Source organism: Saccopteryx bilineata, chromosome 2, assembly GCF_036850765.1.
Source record: "Saccopteryx bilineata isolate mSacBil1 chromosome 2, mSacBil1_pri_phased_curated, whole genome shotgun sequence".
In the NCBI taxonomy this organism is placed as follows: Eukaryota; Metazoa; Chordata; class Mammalia; order Chiroptera; family Emballonuridae; genus Saccopteryx; species Saccopteryx bilineata.
The window spans coordinates 138,340,164-138,363,578 of NC_089491.1; the positions used below are offsets into that span (position 1 = coordinate 138,340,164).

General features: G+C 39.8%; 2 protein-coding genes across 3 annotated transcripts in view; both read right to left on the reverse strand.

Moving 5' to 3' along the window:
- The window catches only part of OVCH1 (ovochymase 1), an 86,932-nt gene extending 81,849 nt beyond the window's left edge, over positions 1 to 5,083 (reverse strand). Inside the window, 4 exon segments of the mRNA XM_066254394.1 lie at positions 2,022 to 2,198; positions 3,663 to 3,760; positions 4,037 to 4,134; positions 4,870 to 5,083. Of these exon segments, the coding sequence (XP_066110491.1) occupies positions 2,022 to 2,198; positions 3,663 to 3,760; positions 4,037 to 4,134; positions 4,870 to 5,083 (587 nt within the window).
- A 4,697-nt stretch (positions 5,084 to 9,780) lies between these two features.
- Positions 9,781 to 23,415, reverse strand: part of TMTC1 (transmembrane O-mannosyltransferase targeting cadherins 1) — a 297,501-nt gene continuing 283,866 nt past the window's right edge. For both annotated transcript variants that reach the window (XM_066258034.1, XM_066258033.1), the window contains 3 exons: positions 22,240 to 22,362; positions 19,685 to 19,762; positions 9,781 to 14,131 (listed from right to left, as the gene is read on the reverse strand). In XM_066258034.1, the coding sequence (XP_066114131.1) occupies positions 13,991 to 14,131; positions 19,685 to 19,762; positions 22,240 to 22,362 (342 nt within the window). In that variant the 3' untranslated portion in view covers positions 9,781 to 13,990. The remainder of the gene's footprint in view (positions 14,132 to 19,684; positions 19,763 to 22,239; positions 22,363 to 23,415) is intronic.

Below are 23,415 nucleotides of genomic sequence, written 5' to 3' on the forward strand. Positions count from 1 at the left end.
TAATAAAATTAGATAGGTTTCAGGTGTACAATTCTATCATATATCATCTGTATACTGTACTGCGTGTTCACCACCCCAGGTCGAGTCTTCTTCCGTCACCATTTATCTCCCCTACACTCTCTCTTACCGTTCCCCACCCCCCTTTCCCTCTGGTAAATAGCATACAGTTGCCTGTGTGCATAAGGTTTGTTTCTTTGTTTTTATTGTTTTTTACTTAATTGTCTCTTTTGGATAATTATTTCAGATCTTCTAGTTCCCTATATCTGATTTAATCTGCTAATTCAGCTACTGTTTCCAATTCCCATTATATTTTCATAGCTTAGTGTTTTTATTGGCTCCTTTTCAAAGCTTCCTCTTCAATTAATAGTTTCCTGTTCTCTAGTCATTTATTTTAGATTTTATTCATTTTAAGAGAGAGAAGAGAAAGAGAGAGAGAAGGGGGGGAGTAGGAAGCATCAATTCCCATATGTGCTTTGACCAGGCAAGCCCAGGGTTTCGAACCGGCGACCTCAGCATTTCCAGGTCAACACTTCATCCACTGCGCCACCACAGGTCAGGCTCTAGTCATTTTGATAGATCTTTCCTTAAACTTAAGTAAAGAATATTTTATATTATGTATCTTATTTTAATATCTGCAATCTTAGAAAGACTGATTGGTTATTTCTGATTCCCTCTTTGGTGACTTTTTCTGCATGCTTTTGATTTAATTGTGTGTTCATATTTATTAAAACACTACTGGAGGACACCGAAGCTGAGATTTAAGATTATTCTCTTTAGAAAAGATCTACTTTTGCTTCTGTCAAAAGCCCTGATTACTTGGTTAGAACACTTTCAAAGTCATGGCTTAGAGTTTTAAGTCACAGATAATGTAAATTCCAGCATCAAACCTGAATGAGGATTTGCTCATGATTACAGATTTTTTTGAGAATCTTCTGTCCAGAGCCAATGTTAAGCACATAAGTTTCCTTATGCTCTAATGGCATGTGGTGTATTTCCCTCTCTTTCCTCCTACTTCCAAAGCATCACCTCTCAGGAAGTCCCAGGTACATGGGAGGTTCCAATGAGACTTTCCCATCCCGATCCCTACTCCCATGCAGTGTCCTTCATGGCCAATTAAAGCTCTAGGTCCTAAGAAAATCAATTTGATGGCTCAAATGCAGTTGCTTACTTCAGTGCCTGGCTAACTATTCTAGATTTGTGCTTTTTCATTGCTTTTAGTCACTGAACACTTTCCTTTATTGCATTTTTAAAAAATGCATTTTAAATATTTTATTCAGATTGTTTAGATTACTTACATGGAGACAGTGTCAGACATCTCTAGTCCACAGGTTTTCAAATGTCTCAAACTTCTTGGCTAGAGCTGAGCATAGGTAAATTGTCTGTGTTAGAGCCCAGCCAAGACTCTGGAGTTCTTAGCATGCTGATTAAGTTAAGCATATAATTTGTGGCTGGGACTCACAGCTTGTACAATGCTTTTATACATTAAACAAAATTATTTTAAGAAGAGGCCTTGGCTGGTTTGCTCAGTGGTAGAGCATTGGCCCAGCATGTGGATGTCCCAGGTTCAATTTCTAGTCAGGGCACACAGGAAAAGGACCCATCTGCTTCTTTACCCCTCCTCCTCTTGTTTTTCTCTCTCTCCCTCGCTATCATTCTCTCTCTCCCTCTTCCTCTCCTGCAGCCATGGTTCAGTTAGAGTAAGTTGGCCCTGGGCTTGGAGGATGGTTCCTTGGCCCCCACCTCAGGCACTAAGAAGAGCTCGGTTGCTGAGCAATGGAGCAATACCCCAGATGGGCAGAGCATTGCCCCTAGTGGGCTTGCCAGGTGGATCCCTGTCAGGGCGCATGTGGGAGTTTGTCTCTCTGTCTCCCCTCTTCTCACTGAATAAAAAAAATTATTTTAAGAAGAAACAAAACATCCATTCTAATATTACTGGATATATATAAACAGAAATTAAAGTTAACTGGTACAGAATTAATAAGTTTTCTCTGTTACATCTTTTTGTATTTAATTCTCCTTACTTATCAAACATGACTTTGTGTTTTAGATACAGCAGTGCAATGTCATAATTCATATATCCAAGTCTGTTGTATTCAGGGTGGATAGTAATTTTTGAGACAGGAATATTTTGTTCTTACTCATCCTTTTGAAAGAGCTTGTACTCCCCAGCAATCATAACCAGACTCTTTATTTGTTCCCTAAAAGAAAAAGAAAAAAAAAGTTTCAATAAGTAATTGTTTCCCCCAGAAAAGATCCTTGGTTTCATTCAATTAAAGGAAAAGTAACTAATGTACCTGTAAGTATAACTAAGTCCTTAAAGAAGATATAACTTTATTAGTGATTACTAATTCTTATAATTCCCTATAAATTATAGGGATCTATAAAAAGTCATGATGGTTTTTAGTTATAGGATTTAGATTCTGTGAACTCTTTTTTTTTTTTTTTTTTTTACAGAGAGAGAGTCAGATAGGGACAGAGAGAGATGAGAAGCATCAATCATCAGTTTTTCATTGCAACACCTTAGTTGTTCATTGATTGCTTTCTCATATGTGCCTTGACTGCAGGCCTTCAGCAGACTGAGTAACCCCTTGCTCGAGCCAGCGACCTTGGGTCCAAGCTGGTGAGCTTTGCTCAAACCAGATGAGCCCACGCTCAAGCTGGTGACCTCGGGGTCTTGAACCTGGGTCCTCCGCATCCCAGTCCGATGCTCTCTGCATCCCAGTCCGATGCTCTATCCACTGCGCCACCGCCTGGTCAGGCCATTCTGTAAACTCTTTCCACACCATAAACTGTCTTTCTGTGTAAAATATTTCAGTGGCAGTTTCTCTCCTTTTGTACATAACCAGTCTACATAAATGCTTCCTTTTTTTTTTTTTTTTTTTTTGTATTTTTCTGAAGCTGGAAATGGGGAGAGACAGTCAGACAGACTCCCGCATGTGCCTGACCGGGATCCACCTGGCACGCCCACCAGGGGGCAATGCTCTGCCCCTCCGGGGCGTCGCTCTGTCACGACCAGAGCCACTCTAGCGCCTGGGGCAGAGGCCAAGGAGCCATCCCCAGCGCCCAGGCCATCTTTGCTCCAATGGAGCCTTGGCTGCGGGAGGGGAAGAGAGAGACAGAGAGGAAGAAGAGTGGGAGGGGTGGAGAAGCAGATGGGCGCCTCTCCTGTGTGCCCTGGCCGGGAATCGAACCCGGGACTTCTGCACGCCAGGCTGACACTCTACCACTGAGCCAACCGGCCAGGGCCAATGCTTCCATTTTTTAATAAGATACAAAAGCTGTTCTTAGAACTATCCTTTTCTCCTCTTATTGGTGTCCTTTTTTATTCTAGCCAAGTATCTGTTGTTTCCACAGTATTTTCCCCTCTTACTAGCTAAAACTGATTATCAAAACTCTAGAGCATCCACTTAACATTTGATGCTAACACTTTATTAGAATAGGTAATTATTTTCCTCCGCCACTTACTCCCAGGAAGCACAGAAACTCCTGGAATGGATGGTCAAGTTTCTGGGGATCAGGAGGCTGGTAGGTGGCTAGACCAGGTAGCAGCAGCATTAAGAAAGGGATTGAGATTTAAGCTTGGAAAGTATTTAGCGCATCAAATCTCCCACTTCTATCGCCATGAATCAAAGTTTGACACACGATGAAAGTCCACAACTTACCCACTGAGACTAGTCAGGAAGTGTGCTGCTGCGACCACCAGATCATTCTGAATCAAACTTCCGCCACAGAAATGGTGTTCACCTAATTTCAGGGAGACCTGCCCAAGGTGAAAGTTATGAATACAATTCACATTCATCTCCCCATGGATGTTGACTCCGGAAGGATTTGAAATCAACTCTTCTGATATGAGATAACATCCTTAGATATTGATATGTTGGTTAGTAAAATATTACCTATGAAGTATATTTTTTGGCATAGAGGTCAAGTGGGGTCAAGACAAAGATTACATATTAACCTGGAGTTGTGATACATGAAATGAAAGAAATAATTTACTATTTCCTTATTAAGAAGTCAGTGCCTTTGTTATACTGACCTGCTACAGATGTCCATCAACTGTTAAATTTCTCCAATTAATAGTTCCAGAGAAGAAGTCGGATGCCAAGACAGTTTCCATACTTTTCAAGTCAACGGCTCAAATCCACACTTCATTCCTGCGTGGGAGAGTGTGTGTGTGCACACGCACAAAAACAGAGCGCCTTGTTGCAGGGTTCACTTTATCAAGGTTCCACATTCAGGTTTCCCTGGCTTGGCACTGATGTTCTGACATCACTCAGCTGCAGGTTATCCCTTTCTTTTCTCAAAATATTGCTGAGACCCCCGCCCCCGCTAAGTCCCAGTGTGTTGACTAGAACTTGCCTCAGACTCCCCTGCCCCTTCAGCCTGAGCTGCCTGAGCAAGGTAACACCTGCGGACAGAATGCCCCAGCTCTTCCTGTGGTGAGGGATGCGGGCCTTGCTCTGGGAGGGTGAGCAGTCCCTAATTTGGTTTCTATCAAAAATACTGGAGAAAATCTAGTATTCTACCCCGGAAGATAGATATTTGGCTACAAGTTACTTCGTCTTGCTTATTTTTCTTGGGGGAAGGCAGCTTAGCAGAAGCAGGATGAGCAGATGTGCCTACAAACTTGAACTCCGGAATCCAAAATTTCGAAAGGGAACTCTGGCCCCGCGCTTCTTTGGAAACACCGGGGCCTCAGCGTCCTCCTCTCCCTTGCCGCTCTGCCCCCTCTCCCGGAGTCTGTAGTCTCCCCCATCTGCAACCTGGGTGCCCAGGGCCAGGCTCACCTGGGCTTGGAGGTGCGGGGTTGGGGGGAGGTCTGCGGCGAGAAGCAGCCCCGAGCCTGGCCAAGGCCCGCGTGGCGCCCACCTGCGGGGACTTCGTCAGTCTTCCTCCCTCTCAGGCTGAGAAACCCGAGCGAGGAGGGCGGTCCCTCGCCGCACGCACTCCCACCCACGCGCGATGGGCCGCACCTGCCGCGCCGCCGGGCCCAGAAGCATCTCCTCCTCTGGTCATCCCGAGCTGATGCCGCCCCCTGGCCGTCCGGGTCCCAAAGGGCCCGCCATCGGCCCAGGGAGGCCATCGGCCCAGGGAGGCAGGCGCGAGGCATCCCCAAGGCTGCTGGAACACTCACACGTGTGCAGAGATCTCTAGGGACAGATGCAGGATCAAGGTGAGCAGTGACCTAGAAGGCTCAGCGCAGGTGAATTCTGTCCCACACCAGGCAGTGTGCCCAAAGCCCAGGGTCAAAGAAGCTCGTCCTCCACACAAGACACGGTCTAGCTGACTTTTGAGAGGAGGAAGACTCAGGAAAGCTTCGTGTTTAATGGCACCACTCCTGCAGCTAAGTGGCTTGTTGAAGGTTTTGACACTAAAGAATTTTCAAATGCCGTGGACATGAAAGATCAGGCAGGTCCATGCTATCATTTTCTGGATGGCAGTGTCACCGGCTTTAGTGGAATGGGCCAAAGCTATATGATCCATCATTTAAAATTATTAAAATAAATTCATTGCTAAGATGATCATGTCAGCACTTTTTCCATAAATATTATTTTGTGAAAAGTTAGTTTGAGATTGGGAGAGGAATAAGGCCAGAATTTGTAATGGATTTATTTTATCAAAAAGTTAAGGCAAGGCTAAGTGGACATTATATACCGTATCTCCCCATGTATAACATAGACAAACCTTTTTTTGAAAAATTTGGGGTCTAAAAACTGGGTGTGTCTTATACAGTGGTTGTAGATTATTTTTACTTGCATTTCCCGCTTTTTCGCCTTGTTTTTGTGCTCATTGTTGTAGAAGAATAAAACTTGAGTTCAATAACTTTATGTAATATATATATTTTTTCAAATTTTGGGCCCCCAAATTAAGGTGCATCTTATACATGGAAGCATTTTATACATAGGAAAATATGGTCTGTATCTACAGTATCAACAAACTTGGGCACTGATCACCCAGGCCCAGCTGTCTCAATTCTGTGTAAAACAGAAATAAAAGCTCCTTGAGGTAGGACAGTAACCAAATCCAGGGAGGGAGGCAGAATTGCAGAAAAACAGAAGCTGGTCAAAGTGGAGGGAACGCAGGGTAACTGCAGAAGGGAGCAGAAGGTGAATGGGCACCTTTTGGCATCAGGATTACAGAGTGTGACTGGCATCCAAACTTGGAGCACCCTTGTCAAATCTTCTTGTCTCATGTCACACCTATAAAGGGTTTCTGTGATTTTCAAGTCCCAAGTCTTATTACATTGAAATACCTAGAGCGGCACTGTCCAATGTGGTGAACACTAGCCATGTGTGTTTATTTAAATTAAAATAAACTAAAATTAAATTTAAAGATTTAGTTTCTCAGCCACACTGGCTACATTGCAAGGGCTACCACACTGAACAGTGCAGGCACAGAACATGGCCATCCTCGTGGATGGTTCTCTTGGACTGCACTATTCTTGAGAGCAGCACCATGTTCTTCCAAGTGTTATTTTAAAATAAAGACTCCTTGGATGACAGTTGCACTGAGTAGATGACTCCTGGGTATCTAGGTGACACTGGCAGGGGGCTTGGTAAGGTAAATAGCTCCTGTGAAGATAAAGTGCTATACCTCCAGACTTCAGCACTGTTCAGAAAATCTCCAGATAGGGAGGCAGCCTGACCAATCCCCCTCACCAACCTCCTCACCAACCGCATCCCTCACAAAGATTACCATAAACATCCCTAGCCCCAGGGGCACACTATTCTCCAATGAGAGCTCAGACTCTTCAAATGGACCCAACTCCTCACTTTGTTCTTAGCAAAAAGGAGTCAGATTAAAACCACTACAAAAGTTGTACAAGATAAAATGGGAGAAGAAAGAAAATGAACCTGTGCGGTGCAAGTACAGCTGAACCCGTGGTGTTGAAGTTCAGGGCTAACCTTCTCACGAAGCTCACAGACCTGTCCCCCTGCACTCTTCTGCATGGAGTACACACAGCTTTGCGAGATCTTCAGTGGCTTCACGCCCGGACGTCTCCATGGGGTTGGATACTGTCTCGTTTCCGGCAGTAGCACAGCTCTCTTTGTTTCCAGAGTTGAAAACTAACGGCCTCATGTGAAACCTTGTCCTTCTCCATAGAAAAGGAAGGACATCAAGGAAGAGTAGAGTGGAGCAGACTAGCTTAGCTTGGATTTGTCATGCATAGGAAATATACGTTTAATTTCAACATATTTTCATCAGGGCAGGAGAATAATGATTTACTATTGGAGGCTTTCCAAGACTCCTGATGGAAGCCCCAACTCTAAGGAGAACTGTAAAATCAGGAGTGTTAGGTGACTAACACATGAGCAATGAGAAAATTATGGGCAAATAATGTTTTATGGCAAAAATAAGTTTTCTACCCAAACAAAACCACTGGTCTAAACTCTAGAACCCTCTCCAAAGTCCCACTTAATGCCTAAGAGTCAGCATTAAGGGGATGGTTGGTGACCTTAAAAATAACAGCTTCATTTTTTTTTTTTTTTTTCATTTTTCTGAAGCTGGAAACAGGGAGAGACAGTCAGACAGACTCCCGCATGCGCCCGACCGGGATCCACCCGGCACGCCCACCAGGGGCGGTGCTCTGCCCCCCAGGGGGCGATGCTCTGCCCATCCTGGGCGTCGCCATATTGCGACCAGAGCCACTCTAGCACCTGAGGCAGAGGCCACAGAGCCATGCCCAGCGCCCGGGCCATCTTTGCTCCAATGGAGCCTTGGCTGCGGGAGGGGAAGAGAGAGACAGAGAGGAAAGCGCGGCGGAGGGGTGGAGAAGCAAATGGGCGCTTCTCCTGTGTGCCCTGGCCGGGAATCGAACCCGGGTCCTCCGCACGCTAGGCCGACGCTCTACCGCTGAGCCAACCGGCCAGGGCCAGCTTCATTTTTTAAGTATTTGTTGCAGGGACAGATATCACTGTGATGCAGAGGGAATTTGAGGAATGAAGTCGAAAGAATGGGTGGAGAAAATTCATTGACATAGTTTGCCTGTATATGACAGAGATGTGGTAGCAGCTAGAGATGAAAAAAATAAATAAATAAAATTTTTTCAAATGATTTTGATGGTGTTTAGCTGTATATGTGTTTTAAAATAGAAAAGCATGGACAAGAAATAGCAAAAGAAACAAGTTAAAGATAGAAAAGAGGTTCAGGAATAGAATGAAGTTCTACAAGAGGCAAAATAGGACCCTCTTCCTCCATTGCAGCAATAAGAGAAGAACGAATTGGGTGCAGGTAAGTTTGTAGATAGAGTACAGTATATTGAGGGCATACCTGTTTTTCTATCTTGTATTTATTCTGTGAAGGTATCCAATCAGCAAGATAAGGGGAGATCTCGAGTGGATAAGTCCTAAGAAAGTCATTGTGGGGTATGGGAAAGAGCAGTTTCGAAAAACACAGAACAATGCAATGCAATGAGTGAATGAATGAATGAGGTAAGGAAGGAAGATGGTCTTTTTCATTTTTAAAGCAGACATTGACAGGTGACATAGATTTTGACGAGTACTAATAATGAAGCACCTTAGAGACTGAAACAAGACATAATTATTTTCATCATACTTTATATAAAATAGACAAATTTTATTTTATTTTGGAAAGATCTAGGCAAAGTGTACATAATCAGACTTACATGGTAGAAGTACTTTATGGGAGATATCTTTCTAACTGGCACAGCAAAAATAACAAAAATGTATGTTTATATACAACTAATCAAAGTAGTAAATAAAAGCAACATGAACGAAGAACATGATGCAAGTCATTTCCCCCTATAAAGAGGAGGGCTTGGTGTGAATTACAGCAAGTCAAGTGATATCCACATTATAAAAGCAAGCCATGGCTTCTACAGATATTTTAATTCCTCAGGAGGAAATTTTTAAAAATCTTTTTCTCCAGAAACATAACAAAATCACTGATTTTTATGTGTACAGGCTTTAAAATAAGAGTAGTTTCTCTGCCATGTTAAAGCACTTGGGAAGGTTGACCACTATTAAAGTTCTTTGTTTATGTGTTCTGTTGTGATTATATTACAATTTCTAAAACAAAGGGCAACACTGATCAACTTCTGAAGTTATGTCTTCAGAAATAGAGGGCTTTCAGCCTGGATTGGAGACCCATGGAGCTGGAGCTGGACAGCTCTATAGAACTAACCAGTCCTTCAATGTGTGATAAACATGACTGAGCCATTTGGTAGCTTGCTCCGAGCGAGAAAGATCCTCGGTGGCAGAACAAGGATTAAGAGCCTAGATCTTCCAATTCCCAGACTGGTGCATCCCTTTATGAACCAGCAAGACCACCCTAGGAGGGCATTATGCACAATGGAAAGTTCCAAATGTGATAAACATATTCACTCATGTATATCGCTGAGAATGGGAAGAAACTTCTGGATTTCTGAATATAGATATATCTTTCCAGTTTGGGGTAAATGCTGATCTAAACTTACAAATGACTAATGATTATATATTGTAATAGGTGCTAATTTTAGGAATTACATACCCTAAAGCTTTTAATTGCATGGATTCTTGGTGATTATAATGGGACATTTTTATATAAGCCAATAGATAGATATGAATACCATCAATCCTGGTGTGCCATTTCATTGAATGATATTAAACCATACTTTTGATTGTAGTTATTTTATTTCTTTAAGTTACATGATCACTAAAAAAATAATGAAGAAGGGCTATTTTTGGAAGAATTGTTTATAATATATTGTTCTTTTACAAAAAAACTTTGAGAATAATAAAAGAGTTATAGTGTCTCCATGTTTTGGTTTTGGCATTGTAAACTTTTATCTTAATTGCAGCCTAAATGCAAGACTTGAAAGGTATTTACTCTATTTAAAGGTCAAAAGGTGCCATTTAGATAAGTTTTGCTATTATTGGGATATACCAACATTACAGTTTAATCAAAGCAATTGTGATATAGAAATCAGGAAAAATTAAAACAAACCACCTATAACTACATTTCTTTTGAATGTTGTTATTAATATCTTTTAGGTATATTAATCTAAGGTATAAATAAATCCATCACAATCAGAGCAAAAGTTGTTTTTTTTTTAAAAAAGCAACAATTCTAATAAGTACAGATAAGAAGTAATTAACAAAAGCTGACATATATATATATATATATGTGTGTGTGTGTGTGTGTGTATGTGTGTGTGTGTGTGTGTGTGTGTGTGTAACCCAAAGAAAGAGAGACATAGGTCTAGGCATAAACTCTATGCCATGGACACCTTTTTTGAGTCATAAAAATATAAGTTTTATATACTGGACACCTTGTCTGGGTACATGTAAATGGCAAGGCAATTCCTGTCCATTTTAGAATTAAGAATTCTGTAAGTATAGGTCAAATTATAACCCAACTGCCACATATGCAAAACCATTCCACCCAACCTAGTAGTTTGTCAGTCTTGGAACGGTAGCCTCAATTAACCAATTGTGCCACAAATCAATCCTTCTTTAGAATTCTTTGGCTCATATTAGTCTAGATTTAAAAGTAAAAATAGTGAAAAATTATAACCGTCTCTTTTGTGAAAGTCATAAGCTCCCACGAAAGTTGTTAGCTTGTGATGGTTCTCCAGCCGACCTGCCCTTAAAATCAGGATTTTCTAAAATGAAATTTTGTTTCCTCCAAGGTATTTAAATCTTTGGTTGAGTTTACCCATATTACATCACTGAGCTTAGTTTTATGAATGCCACTACAAGTTGAAAACATCTGAATCATTTTTTAAATCCTGAATAATTCTTAAGGTTGAAATAGCTTGTAAAGCCACTTTCATGGCTCCTATGTCAAAAGATATGTTAAGGGGTTGCCACTTATGGGGATTTGGAGGCAAAGAGAACTGGCTCTCAGTAGGACCAAAGGGCAGGTTAGACAGGTTGGCAGTAGTAGGGGGGGAACGTGTACACGAGGAACTCTAATGTAGCTGAGAGAAAATAGCAGATGATGCTCAGAGTAACAGAGTCACAAATGAAACTGATCACTGGCTCAAGTGTTCAGCCAGATTAAAGCAACTCTTGTCTTGTCCTCAGTCACTTCATCTCCTATCCAACACCTGTTACATATTTAAGGACTGAATACAAAATGAAATTGCAGGACTCCTGTTCAAAATTATTTAAAATTTCAAGCAGGGTGTCCAACCAAGCATAAGGTGCTTCTGAGAACAGGACCCTGAGGGACTGTGTGGACTGCATGTCCACGAAGCTGGCTCTGCAATTCCATCGCAGAAAGTGGGTAGCAACTCACATGCCAATCATGCTTTCTGAAGGGCAATGGGGATGCATCTCCATGACTATTCAGCTTTTATTTTGATGAGCATGGATTCCACATATTATTTCATGTCACGGGGACCAAATAAAAATAGTTACAAAATATACTTAATATCTTTGAAAAATAATATGTTATTTATTTCCTTACAGGCACCATTTCAACTATGAAAATTATTTCACCGGCCACCTCATCTCAGTGACTGTATTGACTCAGGATAAAAATATCTGATGCAACAGTGCTAAACTTTAATGCTCAAAGAGATGCCTGTGTGTGCAGAAGAATGAGAAAAAGAGAGAGAGGAATAGGAAGGAGGGTGGGGAAGGTAGAAGGGAGAAGGAAGGAGGGAGGTGGAGGGATAGAGAGGGAAAGAAACAGCCACAGGAGCGGGGGAGAAAAAGCACCTAAAAGAAGGCAGAAAAAGTCTCCTAAAGGCCACGTGACCCTTTCCTCCCAAAGACTTTTAGGCTGTAATTGTCATTTCAATTAATCTAACAAATGTATTCTCGTAGCTTTACAGCACTTCATATAAGGCATACGTGCTTTTCAAAATTTGGGGCTCAGTCTTTTCCACAACTTTCTAAGTGTAAGTTTTGGTTACAGATCATTCTAAAAAGTTGTGATTAACGTCCTAGATATTCTTTTCAGCTATAGCTTCATCTTACTCATTTTGGGGGTGGACATAATACAGTACATTATTCAAATGTATTATAGTATATTTCTTGGCTTTAGGATTATAGAAATATATTTTTTGGGGGAAAGAAATATTTTAAATAAAATTTTGAATAAATTTATGATATGCAACATTAAAAAGTATTAGAAACAGAAGATCACAGTGATAATATAAACATTATTGGATTATTGATACAAGCAAATGGATGTATGCTAATGCAATTTCTGTAATTCTTTGCATTTATAGTATTTCTTGCATCATGTCTTCCTAAAGAATTTTTTTTTCGTTTATCTAGAAATCATAGGATTTTTTTAAATTTAAAAACAAAACACCCATATAGGTGCACTGTTTTCTGATGCTGGGTTGAAAAGAAGCAGGTTTTTCTGAACCATACTCTGGCCTAAGCATGGGAGATACGTGTGCCTTCAAACTACTGTAACTTACAGAACCTGACTCAGAACGGTACAGCCCAGAGTTGTTTTCTTTCTTTTCTTTAACTTTTATAATAATGACCAAATTAAAACCAGGTTCCAATTTCAAAGTATATATATACCAAAATATACTACCAAATAAACCCTGAGGGTTGAGGCCTCATTTCACCAGCAGGTGAGTAATCACTAAGACCCTTTTGAGGCACTGTTAGAACTACATTACTTTGTAATTTAGATTTATAACTTTTGTGTGATCAGTTTTGGAAGCTGCTATTAAGACCATTATGTGCAATGAAAACACTGTGAATATACATATATTAAATATTTTATAAGTTATAAAATAAATAACATTAAAAACAAATGTCAATTCATTAAGTTTAACTTTGCCCTTCTTATTTTTAAATATAAATATATATTTTTAATCATGAATTTAGACATTTTCCTAGATTTTTTTTGAGCATTCTCCGTGAATTCTCCAAAATTACAAATACAGAAACAAGAATTCTGGGTTTACATCACTCAGGTTCTAAGCACAGAATTTTTATTAAGCCTAAGAAGACAAATCAATAAAGCTCTCTTTTCATTTAAAGTCTATGAAGATTTCTGTGATATACTGTAAATATTCCTAAATGGTTAAATATATTTTTCAAAAAAATAATAAATTTCATGATGTCTAAATGTTAAGATAATAAAGTAGAACAATTCTCTTAATTAATATCTTTAATAGTTCTCAGGTAGAATATGCTATTTTTTTCTCCACTAAAATAACAATATATGTGGAGGCAGAAACATTTATGACTTTAAAAGCACTTTTGAAACAGAGCAGAACCACTACTCTAATAATACTTGTAATAAATTTTAAAATTTCCATAAAGAATTAGAAGTACCAAGATCCTGGATTTTCCCTTAGGGATAAGAATATCCATACAAAATTCCAGAAGCTTCCTTTTTGATATGTTAGGCAATGGGTAAAGCCTGCATCAGAGTGAAATTTAATTTATTATTCAACAGGGCTCTAGCAATATCCTTAGAGGAATGTTAGATCAAGCTCACTTAGCAAGACCCTTTTTCTCCACATACTCCAGGAGGTTCTACAAAAAATATTTGATACTCCTCGCTGGTTCTGGAGAATTAAATGAACTACCTCTTGGTAGAATTTCCCAAATGGCTTATCTCAGAAGATTTATCTTTGAAATATCCCACCAAGAAGCACGGCTCTGCCTTTGGAGCATTTCCAATGTCTGTATTTCTGGGACAAAAGTTTAAACTAAGAGAACCAGATCTCTGGGTTGCAAAAGCAGAGAAATATATGGAGGGATATCTGTAATCAAAGCAACAAAACAAAACAAACACGAAAACCTCTATAAAATGTATAGTTGTTGTATTCCTTCCCTCTCAGACCTTTTGCCCTTGCTTGCTCTTTTTGTCTTTCTTTTTCAAAATGCAAGTCCGTCAGCACAGGATTACCAACAAGTGTTTCCAAATACGCCACTCTACACTGGAAGTGAGAGGAAAGCTTCCCTGGTTGTCCCCCGACCGATGTGACTGTGATGGCAAGGCTTCTAACACCTCTCCTTCCTCCAGAGGCACCGGCAGCTGTCCCTTGAGATGAGCTCAAATGTTGCTACGTTTGATCCTTTTCTCGAACTTCTTGTAATCGTTTTTCTAGGCGATCCAATTTGGCGAGATTTTCCTGCAGCAGCTTGCTGTCTGGAACCAGCTGTAAGGCTTTCTCATAATAAGCTCTTGCAGACACATAGTTTCCCTGTCCAGAGAGAGATTGAGAGAGAGAGAGAGAGAGAGAATGATCTGATCCATCAGAAGGCTCTGTCAGAGAATGAGGAGACTGGGAAACAGACCTCGCCCAGTTTAACAGTAATGTCTTCAATAAGGGACCCCTGTCTGCATGGGTAACTGCATCATCTGTTGGGTGCTTTTGGAGAATTCATTTGTTTTAAGTGCCATGCAGCTGGAGCACGTGGAGGCTGGATTACATTGCAGAAAATAGATTTTCAGTCCTACTAATGCAGGGTACGAGGCTATCATTTCATAGGGTTAGCACTAATCCTTTGTAATCAAAGGGAGTCAAAGCAGGAGAAATTCAGAGCCAGGATGGTGGGGTCCATGTGTGTGTGGGGAAACTTCAAGGGTATCAATACAGTAAATAGTTTAGGAATACATAACACCTCCTTAGTGGTAGGTGTTATTTTAACCTTCAAATTAAAACAAAAAAGTGACTCTTCCCTAATAGGACCTTTAATGTAAATGTAAGTTTTTATAAAATGAAAAATACTGATAAGAATATAGAGTCAAATTTATCTACTACTCAAGATGTGTGACAATATGGCCCTGCTGCATCCATTATTTTAAAGAGAGAGAGAGACCGAAAGGGAGAGAGATTAGAAGCACCAACTCGTAGTTGCATCACTTTAGATGTTTATTGATTGCTTCTCATACATGTCCTGACCGGGGCTGGGGGAAAGCCTACAGCTGAGCAAGTGACCCCTTGCTCAAGCCAGCGACCATGTGATCATGTTGATGATTCCTACACTCAAGCTGGCAACCCCGTGCTTAAGCTGGTGAGCCTATGCTCAAGCTGGCAACCTCAAGGTTTTGAACCTGGGACCTCAGCATCCCAGGTTGACACTCTATCCACTGTGACACCCCAGCCAGGCACCTGCTGGATACTTTTAAGGCAAGAGAGCAGATAGTCTCTCCTGACCTACTAAAGACACTGTGTCTCTACCTTTCTTGGCCTGCATCTGGTTTGTTCAATGCCTCCCTAACCTACAACCATGTGTACCTGGTTCCAGATGATCCCTGGAAAATGAGTCACAACAATTAACCTTTTCTAGCCCCTTTTCTGCTACTAAACGTGTACTGCCAAGTCTCAGGACAGACTGTTAGAGAGTTCTCCATTCCCCAAAATATAAATTTGCTCTACTTAATTCAGTTACAGCCCCATGTGATGAAAACCAGTTACTCTAAATTTCCACTGCAGTTTAAAATACTATTCTCTTGGAATGAAAGTACTATGTAGCAATAGCAACTAAACTTTATTGAATGCTTAACTATCTTCCAAATGAATTAGTATGTGTCAAGACCTTAGACACTGGCTAACACATCATTATTGTTATTATTAAAAGATACTTAATAGAAGATATTTCTGATTATGACACTGATTCTGCTAAGAAAATTCTAACCAAATGGGAACCTGGATTTGCTACATTCAATAAATTATTTTTTTCCAACTTAAGCATTTATTTTCCAAGTGTCTTCTGGTATTTATTAAGCTAAGGACACATAGGCAAACAAATGAACATTTGTTGCTCTTTATAAAGTAGCCTCAAAGTATGTTTCTACCATAGTTGATTTTGAAATTGTCTTCCAAGAGGGTTCTCTGAATTTAGGGCTGAGCCTGGTGCTTTGGCCCCTCCTTCTCTGGTCATCATTTTTCTCCGTGCTTTCACACCAAATCTATACATAGAGTTATTTTCTCTCCCTCAAGTTGCTCTGTTCCTGATTAAAATGGAAGCCTTATTTTAAGAAACAAGTTACATCCCTTAATTCAATGTACCCAATTCCTAGGTACTAGGTACTGAATGTAAATTAACTAATTTCTAGAAATGTGCTAGCTATTATGATAGACAACAGTCATATGTATCCACTTAAATTAATCTTGATTAAATAAGAATTCAGTTGCTCATTGCCACCAACCACACACCAAATATTCATCAGCTATATGTGGCTGGCTAGCAGCTACTGCCTTGGACATAGAACATTTCCATCACTGTAGAAAGTTCTATTGAACAGTGCCATTCTAGAAAATGCATTACTGTCATAAGGCAGTATTAAAAACAGTACTTTATGAGATGGCCCAGTTGATGCAACTATTTCATTATGAAGAACGTATTGTAGCTTTTTTGTTCTATCTATTCATCCTATATAAAACTTCATAAAAGTATCATCTTTTATTATAAGGTAAGATGAGCAAGAGACAACTCCCTTCTCCCCATCGTTCTGTGTCACCTCCTTGTGAAGCCTATTTCAATTCTCACCCTACTGCAGCCCTGAGGCTCTCCTAGCCTCACCCAGGCCCAGGCAAAGAGTGAGGCTCGAGTATGGGATAGTGCACGCACATACTGTCTGGCAATGCAAAAGGTGCAGAAAGTTAATGATTGTTCTTGAAGGCCTTATAATAATAATCCTGAGTTCTAATGGTTGCTTCAAAATGCCCACATCCAAGGGAAATACAAAAAATAATGTTGTGATAACTCTGCATAGTGACAGACGGTTGCTAGACCTAGTGTGGAGATCAGATTGTAATGAGCAAACGTCAAATCATTGCATCACACATCTGAAACTAATATAATCTTGTATGCCAACTACACTTAAATTCAAAAAAGTTTAAAGTGACTACATCCAAGTCATGTGCCTGGTCTATATACTTATATTAGATTGCATCATGTGATTAATTGATATTAGACCATGTTTGAATGACAAACATGGCAACTTTATATTGTTCAGCCTAATACATGATGTTATCAAAGATGAAAAACAGTATATATTAATATTTATCAGTGTGTTTGCTACATTTTAAAATAAACATTCAGTAGATCCTTCTATAACTTCCAGATAACTTTTCAAGGGGAAGTGCCTCTAAATTTAAAGTAATGTGTTTACTTGTTAATCTAAAAGGGAACAATAAATGTACTATTTTCTCTGTATTTATAAGTTTTTTGTAAGCTCTTGAATATATTGTTTTACTTTTTCTAATTAATAATTAAACACATTGCTTTAAATGTAGGTGCACTACATCTAAAACACAGCATATTATTTGAAAATTCAACTGTTAGCTCTGGCCAGTTGGCTCAGTGGTAGAGTGTCTGCCCAGCATGTGGATGTCCCAGGTTCGATTCCTGGTCTGGGCACACAGAAGTGATCATCTGCTTCTCCACCTCATCCCTTTTTGCTTCTCTCTCTCTCTTCTCCTCCCACAGCCATGGCTTGATTGGTTCTAGCACATAGGCCCTGGGGACTGAGGATGGCTCCATGGAGCCTCTGCCGCAGGTGCTAAAAATAGCTTGGTTGCAAGCATGGCTTTGGATGGGCAGAGCATCAGCTCCAGACAGAGGTTGCCAGGTGGATCCCAGTTGGGGAACATGATGGAATCTGTCTCTCTATTCCCCCTCCTCTCACTTGGAAGAAGAAGAAAAAGAAGGAAAAAATGCAACTCTTTAATATACTACTTAAATATTTAAACTTGTTATTATTTTAAAAGTAAACTCAGTCTGTGCTTGATCTGCGGTGGTGTAGTGGGTAGAGCATCGACCTGGAACACTGAGGTCGCTGGTTCAAAACCCTGGGCTTGCCTGGTCAAGACACATATGAGAAGTAACTACTGTACTAAGAGTTGATGCTTCCCATTCCCCGCCCCCTTCTCTCTCACTCTAAAACAAATCAATACATAAAAATCTTTGTACTAAAAAAAAAGTCAATTCATTCTATGTTTCCCAACTAGATGTTGCTAGATACCCTAAGATCAGAGCTCTAGTTATGTGGCTCTGATAAATGCCATGTTTGGATTCACCATCTATATCCTTCTATTAGATTACGGCTAATAGTCACAGAGTAACTACCTCATCATTCCCTCATGTCTGTACAGTCATGGATCACCTTTTGTTTTGTTGTGTTTCTTAGAGTGACTGGTTTCCTCTTAATAGTAAATCGTATTAGGCCTTTTTTAAAATTCGAATTATTCTGTTGCTATCTTATCAGGGTAAAGACTGATATAGAAGTCTGAAAATAACTTAGTTAGCTAAACAAGAGTGATCCTTTAAAAACATGTCAGACCATGGTATTTCTGGCTCAAAGTCCTCCAAAGACCCTACAATTCCCTTCAAGACCCTGATGATCAGGCCCTATAACCGGTCTGACTCTAACTTCTACCATTTTCTCTCCCTTATCTCCTCAAAGACAGCAAGCACCTTGCACCTCAGGACATCTCTACATTCTTATTCTCTACTCTGCCCCATGGTTTCCTGGTTTCCAGTCTCTGCTCAAATATTACTTTTTAACTGAGGCCTTTCCTAACCACCATAATATTAAAATTTAGGTCATATCCCCTGGCATTCCTATCTTTTCTCTCTCTCTTTTAATCTCCTTAGCACTATCACCATCTGATGTATTTTGTGTGTGTGTGTATGCATGTTTGTGTGTAGGTGTTTATTTACATATTACCTATTTCCCTCTTCTAGAATGTTAGCTCTATACAGACAGGAATGTTTGTCTTACTTGTCCACTGCTGTCTTCCCAGTGCCTACAAGAGTACTTGGCACATAGGATGCTCTCTGTAAATGCTTGTCAAATGAATGGGTGAAAGAACCAATCTCTGATTTCATTAGTTATAGACAACAGTCTCCCCAAGGCTCATTTTCAATAATTCACAAAACAAAACAAAACAACCACTGTGAAGCAACCTGGTTTTTCAGTAGAAAGTTAGGGAATAAAAGATACATTAGGAATAAGTAATAGTAAATGAATATATGTGTAAGTTATTTATTTATAGAGATAGAGGAAGGGAGAGAGAGACAGAGATAGAAGGAGACACAGAGAGAGAAACATTGATTTGCTGTTCCATCTATTCATGCTTTCATTGGTTGATTCTTGTATGCGCCCTAACTGGGCATCAAACCTGTAACCTTGACATGTCTGGATGATACTCCAGCCAAGGCTGTAAAGAAATACTAAAAGCAACACTATCTCTAGACAGTGACTTAAGCTGCAGGAAAATAAGCTACATTAAACTCCAATAAGGCTTTTAGTTCACATGAGCAGATTTAATCTTTTCTATCACGATACTTCTCAAGTACACATGATTTTCTTTATGATAAATAAAATCATGGAATCTAATTATATAAATTTATTTTTAAAATGGCTTTATGATATGGACTAATTAGATAATACAAAGTGAACATAAAACTGCTAATTTTGGATATTCAAATAATTAAAATAGTAAATTAATAATAGTTTCTCAATATTTTTTTTTAAATTTGTATCTATTGATTGATTTTAGAAGGAGAAGAAGGGGGAGAGAGAGAGAGAAACATCAATTTGTTGTTCTATTTATCTATGCATTCACTGGTTGCTTCTTGTATGTGCCCTGACTGGGGATCGAACCCACCACCTTGGAGTATTGGGACAATACTCTAAGCAACTGAGCTACCTGGCCAGGGCCACTAGGTATTTTGAGTGAGAAGAGAAACAAAGAAAACACAAGTGGAAAACCCAGCTGACATGGAAGGGAATATTCTCCTACCTTCATGTGCTGGATTCCGCCCATGTTCATCCAGGCCTGCGCTTGGTCTGGATTCAGTCCCACGGCAGCTTTGTAGCTCTGAGTACATAAGAAATAGCTTCAGGTTGGGATACAGGAATGCACCTTTAACACTACATAATTATGGAAATGGCTTTCTTCATATGTGACAATTCCAAGGGTTAAGAAAATGAACAGCCACTCCTAGTTCACAGGTGTTCCATTTATTTCCATTAATTTCTAACATTGATGATTCTAGAGTACAGAAAATTGAAATGTGTAATTTCTATGCAGAGCTAATGTTTAGACTTGAGACCAAAGATGCCTGCTGGAACACCAGGGGATTTCTAATTCAATGAGTCATTTCCCACTGGCCTTGACCTGCAAGAAAACGGTGCTTTTTGGCCTTTTACACTATACATGGAGTTTGTAAGAATTCTAAAAATATAATAATATATAGAATCTTAGAGTAGTTTTCCTAAATAGCTTAACCTTACTGTATTGTCCCCTTTCACAATATAGCTGACCTGGTTATTGGGCCTATGCTTAAATTCTTGCCATCCCAAGATGCTCATTATTTCTTCAAGGACATCTATTTTACTAGGGGATAGTTTTGATCATTAGAAAACCTTTCTTCTCTTTTTCTTCCATATGAAAGGTCTTCAATGTTTAAAGAGAATGACTTAGCCCTTGTATACTTTTTCTTTTTTTCCTGAATAACATGTATCCTATTAAATGTAATATTTGTGAGGTATATTTTTCATCTTTTGCTTGTTGTTTTGCATCAAAGGCATACTCACCACTGAGTCTTGAGTTTAAGAGTAGTCACCTTCAATAAAACTACAGGCTGTGCGTGCTGCCTTTACAAAGTGTTCAGTTACAAAGCTAAGTGTGTGTGTGTCGAGTTTCATGCTCCTTGCTATTTTCATCAGCAAGAAGCCTACCGCCCAGTTCCGTGAAGTAATGAGATTCTGTCCATCTCTCCTCTGTTTCAGTTTTTTAGAAGAAAAAGCAAATGTTAAGAAACTATAGACTCTTAAAAGTCTGTTAAAATAAGCTTGAAGAGAATGCCTTAGTTTTTATCAGCAGAGATGGGATGTAGTGTAGATGGGGTGTAGAGTCAAATCCTGGCTCCATTTCCTATCCTCTGCATCTGCGTGACCCTGAGCAACTTACATACCCTCTGATCTCACTTTCTTCAACTGTAGATGGAGACAATAACTGTGACTTTATTATATGATTGTTGTGAAGATTGAGTCACTTAATACATGTGAGTCTCAATAGAAGTGCTAACACCTTTTAGCTGTTATTACTACTACTCCTTAGAAATCCAGCCACTCTCTGATGAGTATTTGACCCACTGGTTAAGCAAATAGAAAATAATTTTTTTTCAGTACAATATAAAATATACACATAGCTATAGGACCCATATAAATAATCATGATTAAATAATTAATTAATCATTAAACTGTCATGTGAGTTATAAATAATTTAAGAATGATGATATTGAAAATGTTCACAAGGCAGAGAAAAGTGCACAATTTCTGCCTTAAATATGCCACCATTTCTGTTTGAAAGCTTCACATTCAAATTAGTTTTTCCAATTATCTTCACATGTGTTTTCTCATCATATCTTAAAAGCTACTCACTGTTTATTTTCAAAAAAATAATTGTATCATTTGAAATTTTACTTTCCCATGAGATATTAAATGTAATTATTTTAACTGCATTAATTTCAATTTGTGACTTTGGTATCTGTAACATTTCTACTAAGACTTGTAAATGTCTTTTTGATTTCAGATTATGCATCAATTGTATTCCAAAGCTATACATACTGAACACCTGCACAATGTAGCGTACTATATTTTAGAACACAGAAGGAAGCAGGCCCTTTGCACAAGGAAAAACACGGCCTAATTGGGGCGCTAAAATGCACGCACACACACAGTACACACAGGGCCAGGGAAGGGGAGCAAGAAAGGACTAACAGCACGGTGTAACATATGACCCTTTCAGATGACTGGGAGAGACAGTGTTTAAGAGTTCAGAGGAATCAAGGTCATTGGGAGAAAAGCTGGTGCCGAGTGCTTCCTGAGGACAGAGGACACAGGCTAAGTGTTGGGAGATGAGTGGGCATTCGCCAGGGGAGAGGAGGGCGTGCCAAGGATCTGGGGAAAGCTCAAAGCTTTTCAGGCACTAGTCCAGCTGGAAGAGACAGTTATTGAAGACAAGTAGAGAGAGAAAAAGAGCCAGAGAGGGAGGGAGAATAGTCAGAGAGAGACAGAGACGCTGTTTTGAGGGCAAAATACAGAATGCTTTAAACATCAAGTTCAAGGTGATAATTCAGAAAATAATGTGGAGGTATTGCAGAACTCTGAATAGTCAAAAACCAGAAGCTCAACTATAAAACATAAACTTTTAACATCATGTTGATTAATCAGAAAATTCACAAAAGTGCCAATGATCTTAGAATTTACTGTATATGCTTCATTAAAGATTGAGGCATATGAATTTTAATTCATGCATTTAATAATGTAAGTTTAGTAAGTTGTCTGCACCTCAAAAGCTTTGTCCAAAAGGTTCTGCTCTCTTAGTTGGTTTCCTTTCGTGAAAAAAAGTTCAGAAGTGACTTTTGGGTCCTTTGGTTTCAGCTGGAGAGCCTTGTCTATAGCATCAAGTGCCTGCATGGGTTGGAAATTAAGACAGATTAAATAAAGAAAATCTAAATGACAGAGTTATACTTTTTGTTCTTATAAACTAGTTAGTGTGGTGAGTGGCAATCAGTTTTTCATTTTCTCTGATGTTCACTGAGAAATAATGTAGCTCTTGGCAAAATAATTTCCCTCTACTCCAGGTTTCCCATTTATATTAGTGACAATGAAATGTCCCTGGATCATTTTACAAGGAGGTTGTGTGATCCAGTTGAGAGAAAATTAAAAATGGCATTGGTCATTTTGCTCAGACTGCCTGTCCATCTGGACCATACCTCTAGTCTCCCCTTAGGTGACTGATGCCCACACTGCCCCGTGCCCTGCAGCCAGAGAGCCCTTCAAAGCACACTTCTGGTGGTGTTTCTATCCTCCTTAAAACTCCAGGATAAGGAACATTTTCTTTTGGCTCCAAGCCTTGAGTTCTAGTCCCCAACAACCTCTGCAGCCGTATGTCACACTGCATACTGCTCCCTCATTACCTGTCCCTCAGACTACTCATTGTGCCATAGGGCCTTTGCATGTGCTTTTCCTGACCAGAGTGCTCTATACTGCCTCCTTTTTGCGTAATAATTCTTATTTATCATTCATCCCTCACCTTCACATCATTCTACAGGGAACTTGACCTTCCAGACCACTCAGTCCCCCTGATTATATCCTTGTTAGGGACTATGGCACTCTTTTTCTTTTTATAGCAAGAGAGAGACAGAGAGAGGGACAGATAAGGACAGACAGGCAGGAAGGGAGAGAGATGAGAAGCATCAATTCTTCATTGCAGCACCTTAGTTGTTCATTGATTGCTTTCTCCTATGTGCTTTGACCAAGGGAAGGGGGGCTACAGCAGAGCAAGTGACCCCTTGTTCAAGCCAGCAGCCTTGGGCTCAAGCCAGCAACCTTTGGGCTCATGCCAGTGACCATGGGGTCATGTCTATGATGCCACGCTCAAGCCAGCAACCCCACACTCAAGCTGGTGAGTCCATGTTCAAGCCAGATGAGCCCGCGCTCAAGTCAGCGACTTCGTGGGTC